The sequence below is a fragment of the Cervus canadensis genome, chromosome 8 (assembly GCF_019320065.1).
Source record: "Cervus canadensis isolate Bull #8, Minnesota chromosome 8, ASM1932006v1, whole genome shotgun sequence".
NCBI classification, from domain to species: Eukaryota; Metazoa; Chordata; class Mammalia; order Artiodactyla; family Cervidae; genus Cervus; species Cervus canadensis.
In genome coordinates this window covers 87,350,496-87,370,241 of record NC_057393.1, presented here as the reverse complement: position 1 = coordinate 87,370,241, position 19,746 = coordinate 87,350,496, and the positions used below count along the sequence as shown (strand labels likewise).

Sequence of the window (19,746 nt, the reverse complement as noted above, 5' to 3'; positions counted from 1 at the left end):
TTGCCTGGAAAATCCCGTGGGTGGAAGAGCCTGGTAGGCTGCAGTCCATGGGGTCGCTGAGTTGGACACGACTGAACAACTTCACTTCCACTTTTCACTTTCATGCATTGGAGAAGGAAATGGCAACCCACTCCAGTGTTCTTGCCTGGAGAATCCCAGAGACGGGGGAGCCTGGTGGGCTGCCGTCTATGGGGTCGCACAGAGTTGGACACAACTGACGCGAATTAGCAGCAGCAGCAACTCTTTACTGCTTCCGTCCTTCTCTGATCAACAACATTAAGAAACACTTTTATCCCTGCTGGTCACTTCTAAAAAAAGTACGAGTTTGGTCACATTGGTGGTATTTCCAGCGCATACTGCTTTTGATTTTCTGTGCAATGTCTCCTTGTTGGAGATGCTGGAGAATGCTGCCTGCTGAGGGGACAGGAGATACCTGGAGTCTGAGGACTGGGGGTTGAGAGCCTGGGCTGGCGGCCCCCAGTCCTGGGACCCTAAAGGCAGTGCTGAGGTCACCCCATCAGTGTGTGGGGATGTGGTAGCAGCCGCATCATCAGGGACAGCTGGCATGCCTTACCCAAGGACGTTAGGTTCGTGGGGGTGCAACCACGATTCAGACTTCAGTCTTTTGACCCCAAAGCCTGAGCATCAGCGTAGCCCTGCTGTGTGTTAACTTTGAGGGTAGGGATGGTTCAGGTGACTTTAAAAATCTAATATTCCTAGAGATTATTTGGTTTTTCTACTTTATAAAAATATTGCTGTAACTAAAATCTTCTACTATTCTGAATTCAGTGCCATTTAAAATTGTCTTCCATAAATCCGTTTTTCCTCTTTTAGTTTTTGCCAGTGGATTGCAAGATCACAAAATGGGGGCTATGTCCCAGCTTCCCTTCAATTTGGAAATTTCTATACCTCCTCTTACTCTTCCTGGCCTTGGGTATTTTAACCAGGCAAAGTGTAAACCATTTTGATCTCACAGGACTTTGATGCTGTTTCTGGGGCACAGACTCCTGTAAGTACAGGAGTGCAAGCACACCTGGCAGCTGCCACGTCAGAAGTCAGGAGGCAGGATTTTCTGTGGTTTTTATAGAAATTAACAAGCCAATCCTAAAATTCACATGGAAATTCAAAGGACCCAGCTAAAACAACCGTGAAAAGGAGAATGATGTTGGAAGACTCATACTTCCTGATTTCAAAACTTACGGCAAAGCTACAGTAATCAAGACAGTGTGGTGCTGACATAGAGACAGACACGTAGATCACTGGGATCGAATCAAAAGTCCAGAAATAAACCTTTACGTCTGCAATCAACTGATTTTCAACAAGAGTTCGAGGACAAGTTAACAAAGAATAGTTTTTCAGCAAATGGCGCTGGAAAATTGGACATCCACATCCAAAAGAATGAAGTTGAACTCTTACTTCTCATCAGACACAAAAATTAACCCAAACTCATAGATCTGCACGTAAGAATGAAACCATATAACTCCTAGAAGAACATGTAGGAGTAAACCTCTGTAAACTTGGGTTAGGCAGAGTCTTATTTGATACACCAAAAACACAAGTGACAAGGAAAAAAGATTTCATCAAAATTAAAAAATTTTGTGCTTCAAAGGACACTGTCAAAAAAGTAAAATGGCCACCCATAGGATGGGAAAAATATGTAAAAATCACATATCTGATAAGGAACTTCATGTATCCCAGGGTACATAAATAACTCTTATCACAGTTCAATAATTTAAAAAGAAATAAATAAAATATACAAATTAAAAAAGGAGCAAAGAAACAAAAGACATTTCTCCAAAGATAGAAAAATAGTAGAAAAGCACATAAACATATCTGTAACATTGTTAGATTTTAGGGCAGTGCAAACCAGAACCACAGTGAGATAGTGCTTCACATTCCTGGGATGGCTATGATGAGGTTAAAGGAAAGAAATGGAAAATAAAAATGTTGGTAAGGATGCGGGGAGATTGGTGCCATCCTACCCTGCTGCTGAGACTGGAAAAATGCGGCAGTTCCTCAAAAAGCTAGATATGGCATTACCCTATAGCCCAGCAATCCCACTTCTAGGTGTGTACCCCGAAGAACTGGAAACATGTTCACACAAAAACTTGTACACACCATGTTCATAGAAGCCATACATTCAAGTACATACTAGCCAAAAAGTGAGACAGACCCAAATGTCCATCAGGTGATGAACAGACAAAGATGTGGTTGATGTACACAAATGATGTACATACCGTCTTCTGCCACAAGAAGAGGACATGACTTGGGGACACGTACTCAACCTGGAGGAATTAACATCATGTGATGCCAAGTCAGGGAACCCTGTCCCAGTGGATTCCAGACTGTATGATTCCGTCTACACGAAATGTCCAGAATAGGCAAATCTGTTGACACAGACCTTGGATCCGTGGTTGCTGGGGCCTGGGGGAAGGTGTGAGTGTAATGATCAGGAGTGGGGTTATTTGCGGAGAGGGAGGGGAGGGGTGATGGAAAGACTCTAACCCATAGTGCTGGTTATTACACAACTGCGATCGTACTAAAAGCCACCGAGTTCTGTCTTTAAGAAGTTGAGTTGTATGGAATATGAATTATACCTCAGTAAAGCTATGTTGTATGATGTCTACGTGGTTTTTGTTGTTGTGTTTTGGTGTCCAGTTGATAAGTTGTGAAGGACTTTTGTGACCCCATGGCCTGTCATGGGGGTCCCGGAGTTGGATGCAGCTGAGCACACAAACACAAAAGCTGTGTTGTGTATGCTGTATGCTCACACAGAAATCCATCGGCAGGGCGGCCAAACAAAGAACCATCCCGCCCCCTTCCTCCTCTAGCGAGACATGGTGTTGCCCTGGGATGTGGGACGCAGTCCCTTCTCTGCTGTGGGCACTGCGTTCCCGAAAACCCCATTTGCAAAGTAATTCTTGCTTTAGAACCTTTAAACTTCAAGGAAAAACAGAGTTAGAGGGTTTGAATTCATGAATCATCCTATTTTTAGGTTCAATAGAATGAAGACAAAATATGAAACAGACTAGTAGTACTTTTGATATGTATTAACTTATAATAATGAGCATTGTCAAATTAACTTCCTTTTTTATTCTCCTGCTTATTTAAAACCTGTCAGGGTGCTTCCCACGTGGTTTCTAGGAGATGTATGTGGTTTTGTGTTGCTCTCTTGCACATGGTATATGCATAAAGAGATGTGTTTTGCCCACGTGTTCTTCTGTCCAAATGTTTGCACCTTCCTGATGTTATGGCCCTGAGTCATTGACAGCTCTGAGGCCTTTCCCTGGCCCCAGGAGTCTCAGAGCACTTTGGATGCTTCCTCGGTCAGAGTCTTCATAATCTGTATTTAATCGCTCAGCTCTATTTCAGAGCCCCTCCTCAGCTTAGAATATAGTAAACATTTTCTGTGTCAGACCCAGGATGAATGCAGTCCAGCCCTGGAACTCAGGGTCTGATCTTCACGGGACCTGAGGCTGAGCCGCTCCTGCAGCCCTAGGAGGGCATGGTGGGAGGCGGGGGGCGAGGACGCTGGGGTCCTTCCCGCGTCATCCTCACCTCCTTTCCCCTCCCAGGCCCCAGTGCCTTCCTCTAGTTAAACGCTGCGGAAAGACTGGAGTCCTGAAAGGGAGGGGCAGCTGCGCTGACAGATGACACTGTTCCCTGTTCTTGGATTTGCGAGCTTGTCTTCAGTGGGCCAGGAGCACGGTGACTGAACACTGTGAACGGTTTCACATAGACATCTCACTGCATGATTTTCAGAAATCACCTTAGGAAAATCAAGGGGGTGGCAAAAACACCCAGTGGGCAGCGTCCTGGGACACCACCCTTAGGGGCCGGGGCTAAGTCTTTCTGAGACTTTCTCAGGAAGTCTTCCAGGGCCCAGCTTGTACCCCGGGGCCGAGGGCTGCTCCCACAGGAGAATCGCCCTCTTATAAGAAGGATGCAGGGGGCCAGGCACTGAGGTCCGCTCTGCATTTCCTCTTGACATGTATGCACCTCCCAAACCAGGGCCCCTGCCACCCCCGGGGGCCGAGGTCCTGCAGTGGGACCAGGCCGTCTCCTCTCAGGACCGCACCTCCGGGACCACTCAGGTTTCCCAGGCGCATGCGCTTCCTGTCAGCATGAGTCTCTGCTTGGCTCTCCTCTTCACTGCTGCCCTTCTCCCAGGTCCACTGGTCAAAAGCAGCTCGGGCATAACCACCTGGGGAAGTCTTTCCTTCTTTCCTGATCACTTCCCCCCCCACCCCCTCCGCGCCGCCAGCATCCTGTGCCTCCTGACTCGAGGGGTCTCAGGGCCCTCTGCCAACCCTGCCCTCCCTGTTCTATGTGTGCCCCCGGTCTGGTCTTCAGGCTCTGTGAGGTCAACGTCCTGGCTGAGTCTCGCCACTCTGGGCACCTTGCCCCGGCACTGCGCATTGAATGTCGTGTGGGTGGCCCAGGAACGTGCTGGTGATGAGGAGAGACCACCCTGCCCCTTGCTGGGGAAACAGCCCCCCACCGGGCTCCCGGGGGGGTGTTTGGGTGCTTGAACTGTACTCAGTGGGCCTGTGGTAGTGAAAGAAAGAAAACTGTAACACAGATTCTCAAGCAGAGCTTGAATCCACTCTAGTTCCTTTTGTCTGTAACAGTGATAATTGCTGAGCTAACACATCGGGCGCAGGGGATCTGCGTTCTAGTCTGCCCTGCATCCCCCATTGCGCCTGAGATCTCAGCAAGAGCCCTGCTCTCCACCGCGTGCCCCGCCCCCCGCGCCATCCTCATCCTCTAGGTGCAGAGTTGACTGGTGTCAGAGGCTTCCTGCAACTCGCAGATCTCCTAAATCAGGGAGAGAGGAGTGGATTACTGCCCTTCAGAGAACCCCGGAGTCCTGGGTGTGAGGCTGCTCTGAGGGGCCTCACCTGGCGGGCGGGGGCCCACCTGAAGCCGTGGTTCTTCTGGCTGCACTCGGGCCTCCTTCCGTCCAGGTCAGGCTTCACTCGAGCCGCATCCCACCCTGCTTCCCCAGCAGCCCTCCCAGGCTCAATTCACAGCTCTTTTCCTGGTTAAAATCCATCTGTCATCAAAACCCACTCTCACTCTGTGAGCCGTCCCTTCGCAGGAGCTGGTGGTGGGATTTGAGCCCACCTGCCCCTCTTTCAGGGCACTCTTGGAGGCCTGGGGTTCCTCCCTGGGTGAGCCTTGCCTGGGTCACACTCTATAAAGCATACATCATCTTCTGGGCTGTTCTGTTAGAGTATAACCCAGCAGAGTAGGGAACTGAAGAAAAGGAAAGGGACTCTGAAATCTGCTTTCCTGCTTCTTCCTACTTAGGTAACCAAGGAGAACAGAAATCACCTTTTGCCAGAGATTGTGACCCACGTGCAGAGCAGCCAGAAGTGAAGAAGACGTGTCACCACTTCTCTGCACGTGCAGACGTTTCTTCGAGAGGAGCCCCAGTGCCCTGCCCGACCAGGTTTTATGCTTTTGGTTTACGAAACCTTGGAGGCTTTTCCAAAGAGAGCCTGACAGCTGTTTTCCATAAAATGTTTTAAAATATCAAATTAGCCTTAATGCTGGATTGACTCGACAAGATTAACAATCCACTGTGGTGTATTTATGCTGAGAGATTTCTGTTTATTTCCTCTTGCAGTTGTGCATATGATTTGGGTAAATTATGAAAGAAGAAATGGTTTTCGGAGTATTAGATGGAATTTGCCCCCATTGAAGTTTACAAATGTGTTCAGGGGAGGGGGGTGGGGAGGAGTTCACTGCCTGATCATTTTGGCATGTCAGGAAAATTAAACCCCTCCCCGGGAGCAGCTGTAGCCTCCTGCAACTTGGAGTGATAACAGTTATTTGATTTTAAGAAAATCAGTATTTCAGGAAAAGCCATTTTCGGTCCTTCCCTGCCCGCATCTTTGACTGTTTCTCTGTTTGCTTATTGCTTAATAAAATAAAGAGAAATGTGATGGCTGCAGACATGTGGGTCCTGATGTGGGAGAGATGAGCAGATGTAGAAATGTTGGTAGCACTTGGTACTCAGCAGGGGTTCAGATCAGAGCCCCACTTGGGCCCCATTCATTTAGACAGGTTCACAAATTTTTCTGGGCCCCGTTTCCCTTCCAGAAAAGGGGTGAGTGAGTGCCATCAGAGGAGGGCTGCCCCGGCCTGAAGGAAGCCACCGTCGGTCCCCACCCAGTCCCCTGGGGAGTGGCCAGGGCCAGAGCCGGGGCTGTCGGGAAGAAGGCTGCAGAGAGACAAGGTTCGGCCCTGGCAGGGCCCCGTGGGCCAGACCACTGAACCCAGAGCTCACAGAGGGTAAGAGTTGCTCTCCCAAGGGTGATGGTACTCGAGCGATAGACATTTCAGTGTCTTTGAATTGCCAGTATATTTTTTTAACCTTAGCCACAGTGCCAGCTGGTGCTGTTGCTGGGAGTATGCATGAATGTGACCACTGACCCATTTGGGCATGTGTAGAGCGAGGAGCCTGGCAAGGTGGGCCCTGGGACAGCAGACAGTGCAGAAAACACTGGCATCTAAACCGAGATGACAGCTTACAGCCTGTGACCGGCTCTTAGGATGGTCTGTCTGCCCCATGGTGGCTCTCTGAAGCCTGGTCTGCGCTGGCCCAGGCTCTGCAGGGTCACACCTGGAAAGGGTCTCCCAGATTATTAGTAGACCTCAGCCTGAGAAAGGGTGCCTGGGCCAGGCTGAGGGTGTGGGCATCCCACTCTCCCTGCCTGGACGACTCGTCCTGGGAAGCTCTGCTATGACATCCGACAGGCGGGCTATGACAGGAGCTTCACTCAGTGGGGCCAGAGGGCACAGCTCGGCGTGGTCTGCGAGCTCGGTGCACTGGGGTGGCCGCTGCTCTGAACCAGGTAGAGGCTTCTCAGGTGCAGGGGCCCTATTCCTGTGATAAATCTACCCCCCTTCAGCTTCCACAGCCCTGGATGAGGCCCCCGCAGCCCTTAGCACCAGCAAAGAGGGAGGCAGGCTGAGTAGGTCTGGGCCCCGTGCCCCCAGCACCCTGGCCTGGGGCGCAGGCTGCCCTCTTGGTGCTCCTGCCCCAGCAGGAAGCAGCCTTCACCGGCACCCCTAGCCAGGGACTCTTTGGCCGTGAGTAGAAGGGGACATTTTCCAAAGGAAACCAACACAACGTTATAAATCACCCATATGCCAGTAAAAATTATTTTTAAAAGTATCCAAAGTTTAAAAAAAAAAAAACAGAAACAAGGGGGGAGAAAGGAGCACTTAAGAGCCAAGGCCAGATGTGCTTGAGGAGGGGGCGTGTGGGGGTCTCCTCGCATCGTGGCCCTGGGCGGTTGCTGGTGGGGGAGCTCCTGCACTCTGGCTCATGATGGCCCTGGCAGGAAAGGATTTGAGCCCAAGTCTGAGTGTCTCTTCCCAGGACCCCCCACGTGCTCCCTTCCCCGGGAATTCAGGTTGAACTCTAATCCCCCATGTGATGATATTAGGAGGTGGGGCCTTTGGATGTGATTAGGTCATGAGGGTAGGGTCATCATGAAGGGGATTAGTGCTCTTGAAAAAGAGGCCCCAGAGAGCTCCCTCACACCTGCTGCCATGTGAGGAAGTGGGTCTCACCAGACACTGAATCTGTTAACAATGTGATATTGGACTTCCCAGCCTTCCAACTGTGAGTAATATTTGTTGTTTAAGGCTCCAGCCTGTGGTATCAGATAAAATGAATTCACAAATAACTGCAACTCAGGGCCAAGCATGCACAGTCTGTAGAAACAACGTTCTGCTGAGGTTAAAGAGGGAAGAGAGGGCAGGACACCTGAGGCTCACACACTCGCTGAGCACTGCATCTGTGTGGACCACTGAGGTGAGGGGCTCCCGGAGAGGAGGGGTGCGGGGGCCGCTGAGATAGGAATCCTCTTACACCTGAGTTTGAAATGCCTGCTATTCAAATAAATCCAGATGCCTAGCATTGCTGGGTGTGAGTCCAGACTTCAAGGGGGAGTTCACTCTGAAAAGCACAGAGTGGACGTGTGCAGAGCTCGTGTGAAGAGCCCAAGCTGGAAGACATGGTCGGACAGGACGCGGCAGAGCTGACGTGGAGGCCGGGCCTGCCCAACTGTTCTCTCTTCCTCCCTGTAGCAGCCGCTGCACACCCAGTATTTTAAAAGTGGGACTTTTTTTGTCTGTTTTTGCTTATGCCAAGGGGCTTGTGGAATCTTTGTTTCCCAACCAGGGATCATACCCAGGACAGAGGTAGTGAGAGTGCTGAGTCTAACCACTGGGAAACCAGGGAATTCCCCCAAAGAGTTATCTTTTTATCTCTGAATAAGCACATGTTAGGGAGATGGTCCTCTAATTCACTAAATATGATCTCTATCGTGGCTGCCATGAAGAGGGCCCCGTAATGCTGTATTCCGTTAAGTTACAGGGGTAAGGGGCGATGCCCCTGGGAAGCCAGGGAAGGTGGGATGGACTTGCCCCTCTCTCTCTTCCATCTGTGTCTGTGTTCGTGGAATGCTGTGTCTGGGAAGATCAGGTGGAGGCAGGCCTGATGGCAGGAGCTTGTGACTTGGGACAGAACAGTAGGAAAGTGGAGGAGGCTTGAGGAGAGTTCAGGGAACAGGCCTTGTGATGCCTCTTTCATGGACCAAGAGAAGTCCACACATCTTAGAAACATCTTAACAATCTTAGAAATGGCCTGTTTTAACTTTAACACACAGTACAGAATGTAGACTCAATAATTCCAGAATAGCCACATGATTCATATAAAACCCAGCACTACGGTCTATGTTATCTTTAAAAGAGAAGCAATTTTGTTCAGCATTCAAATGTAGAAAATAACTCTTAGCTCAAGTCCAGTAGAACATCTGAATAACTCCAGTAGGAAATGTCACCTTTGGAAAATCTCTTCTAAATGGGGGCTAATAATACAGTATTTTGCAAGGAGTACACTCTGATAAACAGTTGATAGGCTGAAGATGAGATTAACGAGCTCATGAGTTGTAAATATAAAAGTTGTTTACAACACCTAAAAAAAACACGTGACTGAGTTGTTGACAGCCCCGAAGAGTCCTGGAGGGAGGCCAGCCGTGATCTCAGCCATGGGTCCATGTGCACACACATTCAGCGTGCATACGCACGCAGCTTTCCTGCTGTAGGCAGTGCAGGGCATGGCAGCCCTGCCTGAGGAGTCTGGCCCTGAAGTGGGTAGACCACACCTTTCCTCCTCCCGCTGACCCCGCAAAAGCTGCCAGAGAACCAGGATAATAAGCAGTAGACCCAGCGGTTGAAGCAGCAGCTCGTGAATCTCTCGTGGAACAAGATGCAGGCATAGCAGGGATGCGCTTGCCTCCCATCTGCATCACCCTGTCCCTATAGACTGGTTTCCCAGCTCTTTGAGCAGCTCTCACTTTCTCTGAAAGCCATGCCTCTGTTTCTTACTTCTAGAGGCCCAAGGAGCACCCAGGCTGAATGCTGCTGGGCGTGGGTCATTTTCTTACCTAATTCAAGTGACCACCCTAATATAGGGAAGCCATCCTTTAGTTCCACGGTCTTGGTTGCCAAGTTGCCCAAGAGAATTTCAGGAACTGCCGGCCAAGTTTGTTGAGCCAACTTAAAGAACTGTGCTGAGGTTATTTCAGCTGTTCTTTAGACAGACATCTGCAAATCCATAAGAAATAAGAAAAATGCACCTCTAGGGATCACTGATTTGAGAATGCACTCTGTCTCTGATGATAGACTCTACTGTTATTAATTGCTAATTCTTATTTTACCAAACAAAAACAGTATTACCATCTACTTCCAAGAGATAAGGAATTCTCTACAGTGCCATCCCCTCTGCCTACACTTCCAATCCCAAATACCTTTAAGAAATTTGTGTGACTGCTTTCAAATTGAGTATCTCTAACTACTGTCTTTCCAAAAGGGATGCCTCACCAGGTCAGTGATGGATATTTTCCACGGACCCTGTTCTGATACCCCTTCTTCCCCCGTCTCAGCAGCAAGAAGTCACGTTTCAGCTGTACCTGTTGGGACTCTTAAGATGAGAAAAACTGTCTCAGATTTGCCTACAACATTGTAAATCAACTATACTTCAATTTAAAAAGTAATTAAAAAAAGAATCTGAAGAATAACATACATATAACTGAATCACTTTGCCGTACACCTGAAACTAACACAACATTGTAAATTATACTTTGTAAAAAAACAAATTAAAAAAAATAATTCGCCTAAATGTCATTCTTACAGTGAAGGATTTTTTTTTTTAAATAAATAAGAGTTTAGTAGAACTCAAACAACCGGACACAGCAATAACTGTAAACATTTTAATTCCAAAAACAAAGTATGTGCAAATGTCCTGTGACACATTAAGGATTGCTTGGCTTGGAAACAAGTATGCATTCCTGGGAAGCACACAGGAACGCCAGGAGAGATGGGGCCTGGCTTCCTGCAGGAAGTCGCTGTGATTGCAGTTAGCATCATTCCTAGGTGGCTCTCTGTGGCCTGCCTTGACTAAACTTCTGCGCGCACATTGCTGGGGGCATTTGGCTCCTTTCACAGGATGTCTTGGACGTGACTGCATGCACTGTCACGATTTTTGCAGTAAAGCTGTCACTGGTTTATATTTAACATCTGCATAAATATTATCAAGAAGTGAGATGTTTACACATAGATTGGACATCAGTGCATTGGACCAGCTCATGGTGTGATACGCACTGCTGTCTGCTTCTTTTTCATGGTAACAGTGAGTGTGAAATGCCAGTTGTTTAGCATGCAGCTGTCTTCTTATCATCAGGAACTGCCTCGGGTAATCTGCAAAGGGCAGGAAGGAATTATGTGCTCTGCTTGAGTTGTCTTAAGATGTTACATGGCTTTTGTTTGAATTGTCCAGTCCTGGGAAGGGTGCCTCCTGCATCCCACCACTCGGGCCACAAGAGCCAAAGGAGAGGGAGACCTGGTGTCAAGGTTTGTTTTTATCACGTGAGAGATTTTTCAAGAACCTGAGATCGAGTTGCTCTATTTTCTACACAGCATTCATTTTTCCATAGGACACATCTCCTGGCTCAAACTCTGTGCTCTGTTTGGTTCGGGGAGTGCAAGGGGGAAACCAGGGGGTTTGGTCCTTCCCCGACACCACGGCTCCTCTGGCCCGAACTCGGCTACTGCTCGTCGGAAGCACTCTGCTGGGAGGCCGTGTCGTCCAGGCCCATGTCCTCCTGGCTCGCTCTTCTGCACATCACACCCAGGTTCTCGGTCACGCGATGATCTCGGAGCAGCCCCTGCTCAGTGACCTCCGAGTGTTCGCAAGGCTCAGAGAAGTGCTTCCGAAGAGAAAAGAGAAGCTAGTTTTATGCTCAGCCAGGCTGATCACCTCCCCTGATGACTATCTCTCACAGCTGCAGGTGCCAGCTGGTAGTGTGGCAGGGACACGGGGTCAGAGTCTAAAGTACAGTACAGTTACAGAGGACCAAAGGCAGCTGGGCTTGAGGAAGGGCCATGCAGTCCCAGTCACGAGTCTAATACAGTGAGAGGGGTGCCTCTACACACAGGGACCTTTTCTCGGGTAATCTGCAAAGAGAGGACCTTGGGTAAAAAGTCATTTGTGAGCCGGGATTTTCTGAGTTTGGGTCAATGTCACTTCATATACACTCAGCCCTGCACCCCTGCTAAATCCTGCAGGTTTAATCCTAAACAGTAATACTGAGGCTTTTTTTATTCTGGCTGAATGTGGTCCCAAAGACTCAGCCATCCTTGTGGGAGAGAGGGAGAGAGAATTTTCCAGAATCCCAGAACTGCACCCACAGATTGTCATAAACACATACTGGGGGTGGCAGAAAGGTATGCATTGTTATTGAGGAATTGAGAAAAAGGGAAGGAGATTTGTTCACATTTAGTTGTCTAACTAAACTGGATTAAACTCCTGAAGTAGCCTGGGGCTCCAGGGTGCTCATAACCCCGCCCTGAAGGCTGCAACCCCCAGGCTCTTCTTAGGGCAGGTCACAGTGGCCCTGACTTCAAGGGGGCTGGGGCGCCACTGTATGACTTCTCCTGGGGAGGAGAGGGAGGGCCAGGCCCCCATCATCCACCTCCAAACACCCACACCCGGAACCACAGGCCGGCGGGCTGTGACTCAGCTCCACTGCTGACAGGACAGTGCCGAATGTTCAAACGGAACTGCAGGCATCCAAGCTGATGCTGGCTTTTGCCTTAATGTCTCCTATTCTTCCCCTACAGAAGAGAAAGGCTGGGCATTTATGTGTATACTTACTTGTGATGCTCAGGGATTCATCCAATGCCAGCTAGCTAGGGGTTCTAGATACCTAATGATTTATTTGGTGAAGTCCTCCAAACTCTCTAACATTTAATTGCATAAAGCAGAAGGCCATCTCGGCAGCTTCACAATGAAATCTAGTGGCGAGGAATCGGTGAGGATCTGCCCACCAGGCTGGTGTACATACGTCCTTTCCTCTCCCTCCAGCCAGAGGAATGTGAAAAGAGAAGGACTGCAACCGGTCCTTTAACCTGGGCCCATGGAAGCCTGCCCCCACACCCCCGGTTCAGGGCGGAGGGGACTCTGCCTTCGGGCTCCCTGCAATAACACCTGCTCAGGCGCCACTACTACAGGACCAGGGTGATGTCTCCTGTCGGCTTCAGAGCGCAGACCTTCCAGCTCCTATCTCACCACTGGTCTGTTCCTCTGCAAACGCTACGGGGGAGGTGATGGGAGCCTGCAGGAGGGCGCCCGGGTCCTCGGGCCGGGAGCCCTCCCCGCCCCCTAGCCCCTCACCCGTGCGGACTGGCTGGCGGCCCTGGCCGAGGGGCCCAAGGCAATGTTGACGCTGCTGGAAGACTGGGTGTCACTGGTGTTGCCCCCCTCGGCAGCAGACAGCCCGGAAATGACCAGCGCGCTGGAGAAGCTCCTCTTGCCAAACAGGAAGCTGAGGGTGGAGCTGGTGGACGAGCCCAGGCTGGACCTGAGGAGGGCCTCGGCCCGCTCTCGGACGCTCAGGGGGCCGGCGGCAGGGGCGGCTGGGGGCTGCGAGTGCAGCGACGCGGCCGAGGGGCACAGGGACAGCCGGCTGCCCGAGCGCCGCGGCGCCAGCTCGTGGACCGACGTGGACGTCTGCAGGAAGGTCGGGCGGCTGCCCGCCACCGGGCCGCACGCGCGCGGGACGGGCGGCGTTTGGCTTGAGGCCCTGTGGGCCTGGGCGGACTGACTTCTGCCTTTTCTCCTGCCTTTAAAAGAAAGCAGAGCAAAACAGATAAACAGCAAGGCCCTACTGTATGGCCCAGGGAACTCTTCTCAATGCTCTGTAATAACCTATATGGGAAAAGAATCCGAGAAAGCACATATATATAAGTGAAAGTGAAGTTGCCCAGTCTTGTCCCACTCTTTGCGACCCCATGGACTGTAGCCTACCAGGCTCCTCAGTCCATGAAATTTTCCAGGCAAGAGTACTTAAGTGGGTTGCCATTGCCTTCTCCAGGGGATCTTCCCGACCCAGGGATCGAACCCGGATCTCCCTCATTGCAGGCAGATGCTTTACCGTCTGAGCTACCAGGAAAGCCCAATATGTTTGTATATATGTTTGGGCTTCCCAGGTGGTAAAGAATCGGCCTGCCAATGCAAGAGACACAAGAGACATGGGTTCAATCCCTGGGTCAGAAAAATTCCCTGGAGGAGGAAATGGAAACCTACTCTAGTATCCTTGCCTGGAAAATTCCATGGACAGAGGAGCCTGGTGGGCTACATACAGTCCATAGGATGGAAAAGAGTCAGACACAACTGAGCACATGTGCACACACGCACACACACGCACACACACGCGCACACACACACACACGCACGCACAGTATGTATGTACAACTGCATCACTTTGCTGTACACCTGAAATTGACACGGTATTGTAAATCAACTATAAATTTAAAAACCCATAAGACAGGGAATTAAAGAGAAAGAAGGGGAAAGCAGGAGCATTCAAAAGGTCATTCATCTACTTAACCAGAGCTTTCTAAAATGGGAAATTAAGAAAAAGAAAGCAGAGCAGACCAGGTTGCCATGGCAGGTGGTCCCTAAAGTCAGTGTCTTCGAGGTGAGGTGGGAGGCCTGCTCTGGAACCCCAGAGAGCCAGGCTGTCTCCCGCCTTCTGGGCCGGGACTGAGGGCTGGGAGCCCAGGCCGGGCCTCCACTAAGGCCTGAGAACTGAAGGGTGGGGTGTGGGCATTGCTGTGGGGAGCAGCAGCCGGGGGTATGGACCTGTCCAATTTGCCCCAGCTTGTCCTGGCTTTCACACCAAAGTCTCATGTCCCTGAAAGCATGAGGAAAAACACTCAGGTTTAGATCATTTGTAGTTACCTTCAAAAACGGGTGTTAAAAAAAAAAGGGGGTTGAGCCACACATACTGTAGCCTTTATTTTCTCAAAAGCTTTCCCTTAAGATCAAGGTCTTTGAGAGGAAGCTCTCAGGCTCACAGGGTCACCCAGGTTCCCATGTCTGTCTGGGCTCCCAGCGGACTGGAGGGGCTCCCAGCTCCCTTTGGCCAGCCATCCTTCCCCCTCAGGGGGTCACTCCTGGCCTAGCTCTTGCTGAGAATCATTGAAACAAGGCCATTTTGACACAAGGGACTGGACTGCCCAAAGATTTGGTCCGGGCACATCTCTGGGGGCTGTGAGTGGGGAGGCTTTAAAGTGCTGGACCCACCTCTGCAGTTGTAGAGACCAGGCGGGTGGAGGAAGGCTTGTGCTTGCTGGAATGCTGAATTCCTTAACTTAATCACCAGGTGGTTTAGTCGTTAAGTCTGATTCTTTTGACCCCATGCACTATGCACTATGCCCTCCAGACTCCTCTGTCCATGGGATTCTCCAGGCAAGACTACTGGAGTGGGTTGCCATTTCCTTCTCCAGGAAATCTTCCTGATCCAGGAATGGAACCCAGCTCTCCTGCATTGCAGGCTGATTCTTTACCAACTGAGCTACAAGGGAAGAAGCCCAGAGGGTCTAATTTTAAAATATTATTTTAACAACAAGGTCTTACTGTGTAACACAGAGAACTATATTCAGTGTCCTATGATAAACCATAATGGAAAAGACTAGGGAAAAAAAAGAATGTACAATGTATAACTGAGTCACTTTGCCGTATGTAGAGCAGAAATTAATACAACACTATTAATCAACTATACTTAAATTTTGAAAATGTTTAAATGAATAATAAAAATAAATATTATTTTGAAGGGAACAGCTAGTGATGTCAAAGTGCTACCAGTTGCCCCACTCACAAGTCTCCTGAAGTGGCTCAGTTACATTCAATTAGTACAAATAGAGAGGGCTGTGGGTGGGTACACTCAAGGATTGTCAACTCATCCCAAGTTCCCAAATTATTAACAGGGAATCTGGTGATGCTGAAATGTTTATATTTGTCCAATGGGACCACATGAGTGACACATTTTAATTTAAAAAAAATTTTATTAGAGTATAGTTGATTTACACGGGCTTCCCAGATGGCGCAGTGGTAAAGAATCCACCTGCCAATGCAGGAGATGCGGGAGATGAGGGTTTGATCCTGGGGTCAGGAAGATCCCCTGGAGGAGGAAATGGCAACCCACTCCAGTATTCTTGCTGGTAAAATCCCACGACAGAGGAACCTGGTGGGCTACAGTCCATGGGATCGCAGAGTCAGAGCCGACTAAGCAACTGAGCAGACATGTAGTTGTTACAACTTTGTGTTAGCTTCAGGCGCACAGCAAAGTGGCTCCGTTATACACATCCACACATCCACTCTTTTTAAGATTCTTTTCACATATAGGTTATTATAGAATACTGAGTAAGTTCCCTATGCTATACAGTATAGTCCTTGTTAGTTACCTCTTTTATATATAGTAGTGCGTATATGTCAATTCCAATCTCCCAGTTTATCCTTGCTCCTGCTTCACCCCCTGGTAACCATGTTTGTTTTTTACGTCTGTGACTCTATTTTTGTTTTGTAGATAAGCTCATTTGTACCTTTTTTTTTTTTAAAGCAGTGTCACAGGATGTTTCTCTTTCTCTGTCTGACTTGCTGCACTCAATATGGGAAGAGACGTTACTGTGGACATCCCCTGGGTCCCCCCAAGCCCTGCTCCTCCCACTGCCCTGGATTGGCTGAAAGGGGCCTCCTGACTTTAACGTTAGTGCCATTTGCCCACTGTGGTGGTGGGCGCCGAGTTTCAGAGGGCTCTGGGGTTCCCACCTGGCTCCCTCCTGCCCGTCCAAGAAATTGGGGTGCTCACAGTGCGGGACTGGAGTCAGGTTCCCTGGATGAGTGAGGCAGCTGGGGCCCTACCCAGGCTGGGGCTCATCTGATCGTCCCTGCTGAGTACTTACTCTTGCAGAGGAAGAAAGAGGGAGAAAGGGACCCTGACGAATCAGAATTAAGAAGAGAGATGGTGATTTGTTAGTTTATTCAGTTTGGCAAGGCCAAACATCTGTTTCTGATTTATCCTGTAACGCTGATTGCTGCCCCAAAATACTCCACAGTCATCCACAAGATGGTGATTTTGATGCTGGAGAGACCACCCATACTTGGTGGGGGACTTAGCTCATTTCAGTAACAAAGGACAAAGGCCCGTCTGTGTGTCAGAGGGGACTGGTCTGTGTTCTATGCAAGATGGGGTAACCCTCTCCCCAAATTGCTTCAGATTTTCTTGAGGTTTTTTTTTGGTTGCTCTTGATTTTTTTTAAATTAATTTTGCAAATGGAACAAGAAACCAAACTTAATGCATTCATGCTACTTATTATTTTGTAGTTTAACTTATTTTGCCAATTACTTCATTATCAAATTATAAGCGATTCTAGGGAAAACCTCCTAAGAGCCTGAGTTGAAATTCTATATAAATTACCCTCCTTGGTTCATTATTCCGGCATTATTCCTCTCTCTCTGATTGTTATCTCAAAAGTGGTGGTTCAGTTCAGTTGCTCAGTTGTGTCTGACTCTTTGTGACCCCATGGACTGCAGCACGCCAGGCTTCCCTGTCCATCACCAACTCCTGGAACTTGCTCAAACTCATGTCCATCGAGCCAGTGATGCCATCCAACCATCTCATCCTCTGTTGTCCCCTTCTCCTCCTTCCTTCAATCTTTCCTAGCATTAGGGTCTTTTCAAATGAGTCAGTTCTTGGCATCAGATGGCCAGAGTATTGGAGCTTGAGCTTCAGCTTCAGGATCAGTCCTTCCAATGAATATTCAGGGTTGAATTCCTTTAGGACTGACTGATTTGATCTCCTTGCAGTCCAAAGGACTCTCAAGAGTCCTCTTCAACATCGCAGTTCAAAAACATCAGTTCTTCGGTGCTCAACATTCTTTATGGTCCAATTCTCAATCCATACTTGACTACTAGAAAAGCCATAGCTTTGACTGTGCAGAGCTTTGTTGGTAAAGTAATGTCTCTCTGCTTTTTAATATGCTATCTAGGTTTGTCATAGCTCTTCTTCTAAGGAGTAAGTGTCTTTTAATTTTGTGACTGCAGTCACCATCTGCAGTGATTTGGGGAACCCAAGAAAATAAAATCTGTCATGGTTTCCATTGTTTCCCCATCTATTGCATGAAGCGGTGGGACCAGATGCCATGATCTTAGTTTTCTGAATGTTGAGTTTTAAGCCAGCTTTTTTCACTCTCCTCTTTCACTTTCATCAACAGGCTGATGAAAAGTGGTGGTGCAAATCCTTAGAATAGGATAGAAGAGATAGTCTTTCTGTCCAATTGGGGTGTCAGATTACTTGTTGTTGTTGATCAGTTGCCAAGCTGTGTCTGACTCTTTACAATCCCATGGACTGCAGCATGCCAAGCCACCTCCCTGTCCCTCACCATCTCTTGGAGTTTGCCCAAGTTAATGTCCATTGAATTGGTGATTAGTTATGAATTCCTAACTTCTCTGAGCCACCAGGCCACCAGCCTCCACCAGTGGGCTGAGTCCCCTTCCAGTGAGAAGTCTACAGGTTGTCAGCCACCGCTGGGGCTGCACAGTGAGCTCCGGGCCGCCGGGCATGAGGTGTGGCCACCTGGGACCCCAGTCCTCTGAGAATCCAGCAAGGACCAGGATGGGGACACTCAGCTGGGAACTGAGGCAGGATCTGGGGGAGGAACACTTGGGACCCCAGTTATGGGCACTGAGCCTTGGGCACTGTGAGTGAAACAAGATCCCTGTTCTTAGAGCTTGGTCCACACCCACCCTTGAGAACATCTCGGTCACTGCTGCTTAGCCAGGCTTCCGTGCCATACCCTGCTTGGGCACTTGCCCCGGGACTCCCTCCCGCAGGCTGCAGTGCACTGGGCACCCCTGGTGGCCTGCGTGGCATCATGTGGTGGCCTCCACCCTCTGCCCTGCCTCTGACGGCATCCTTTCTGCAGGCTTGTTGCTTGGCACACTGGCAAATAAGAACTCAGGCTGCAAAACTCACCTCACACTGAAACCCAGAGCTTCTTCAACCCCTGACTAGGAACAGACCTATCCCGAGTTTGGGTGGGCACAGGGCTTTTGAGGGCTTCCCAGGTGGCTCAGTGGTAAAGAACTCGCCTGCCAATGCAGGAGACACCAGTTCGATCCCTGGGTTGGGAAGATCCCCTGGTGGAGGAAATGGCAACCCACTCGAGTATTCTTGCCTGGGGAGTTCCGTGGATGGAGGAGCCTGGTGGGCTACAGTCCATGGGATCAAAGAATCAGACACGGCTTAGCAACTAAACAACAACATCAGGGCTTCTTGGTTATTAGAACTATGCTGTATAAGAAAGAGACAACCTGCCTCCCCAACCCCCAGCACACAGACACCTCCTCCTGCCCCTGGAAAATGAAATTCTCTCTTTGTTTTTACTACCACTGTGGTTAAAGCCACATGGGGACTTCGGGACCTTTGGCTGTGTGGTTCCCTCCTACGGCATGTGGGAAGCTTCAAAATGCCTTGACCTAGAGGCTGAACCCTCTCCAGCCCCCTGGCATGTGCCCCTGCAGACTTGGCGCGGGGAAGCTATAGAGAGGGAGCTGGGAAGCTGTCTTCCTTTATTCCAGCTCAAGCACAAAGATCCAGGATCAGGAACATTCTCCCAAGACTGGAGACCAGCCTCTAACTTTCCTGCGCTGGTTGAGCAGGCTCCTGGCTTCCTTTCTGGAATTTGTGGATGCACTGGTTTGATTCAGCTGAGGGGAGGGTGAGAAGGAGGCCAGAGAAGCCGGAGGCTGAAAGGAAACCCAACATCTGCCCAGCACAGGACACCATCCTACTGGGAGTGGCGGGGTGTGGGGGCCTACCAAGCTGCCCTCCCTCTTCCAGGGACCTTCAGGCATCGCACCACTGGCTGCATCATTTGGGAAGAGTCTTTGGTGGCAGGTACAGGAAGCTGAGGCCAGGCTGGCCAGCCAGGCAGGCTGCCCGTCATTACGTGGGGCTCCCTGTGGGGGCCTGTGTCCTTGAGGTCTCAGGGGCCTCAGTAACTGAAAGCTTTGTGCCAAGAGAACAGGGAAGCCCCCCCACCATCACTCTCTGCATCAGCTGAGGAGGAGAAGACTGGTGTGGGTGGGGGAGGCGGGTGTTGCTGGGCTTGGGAAGCCTGAGCCGGGAGGCAGCTCTCCTCTCAGGCACAGCACGGATGCTCCGTGAGCACCTGTGTTTATCAGGGGCTGAGGGATACAGCCGGGGAGCCCACAGGAAGCTTCCCATCTTGGGCTCTGTTCTGTGATTCCCAGACCCCGACGTGGTGCTTACTTATAGGAGGGCGTGTCTCTAACTGCCAAGGTCATGGAGAGAAGGGACG

General features: G+C 49.8%; 2 protein-coding genes across 6 annotated transcripts in view; one reads left to right on the top strand and one right to left on the bottom strand.

Annotated features, from left to right (window-relative positions):
* Positions 1–5,959, top strand: part of NTPCR (nucleoside-triphosphatase, cancer-related) — a 35,663-nt gene extending 29,704 nt beyond the window's left edge. For all 3 annotated transcript variants that reach the window (XM_043477091.1, XM_043477088.1, XM_043477089.1), the window contains one exon: positions 5,314–5,959. In XM_043477091.1, the coding sequence (XP_043333026.1) occupies positions 5,314–5,382 (69 nt within the window). In that variant the 3' untranslated portion in view covers positions 5,383–5,959. The remainder of the gene's footprint in view (positions 1–5,313) is intronic.
* A 4,319-nt stretch (positions 5,960–10,278) lies between these two features.
* PCNX2 (pecanex 2) overlaps positions 10,279–19,746 on the bottom strand; it is a 302,174-nt gene continuing 292,706 nt past the window's right edge. For all 3 annotated transcript variants that reach the window (XM_043477085.1, XM_043477087.1, XM_043477086.1), the window contains 2 exons: positions 12,755–13,203; positions 10,279–11,288 (listed from right to left, as the gene is read on the bottom strand). In XM_043477085.1, coding sequence (XP_043333020.1) covers positions 11,127–11,288; positions 12,755–13,203 — 611 coding nt within the window. In that variant the 3' untranslated portion in view covers positions 10,279–11,126. The remainder of the gene's footprint in view (positions 11,289–12,754; positions 13,204–19,746) is intronic.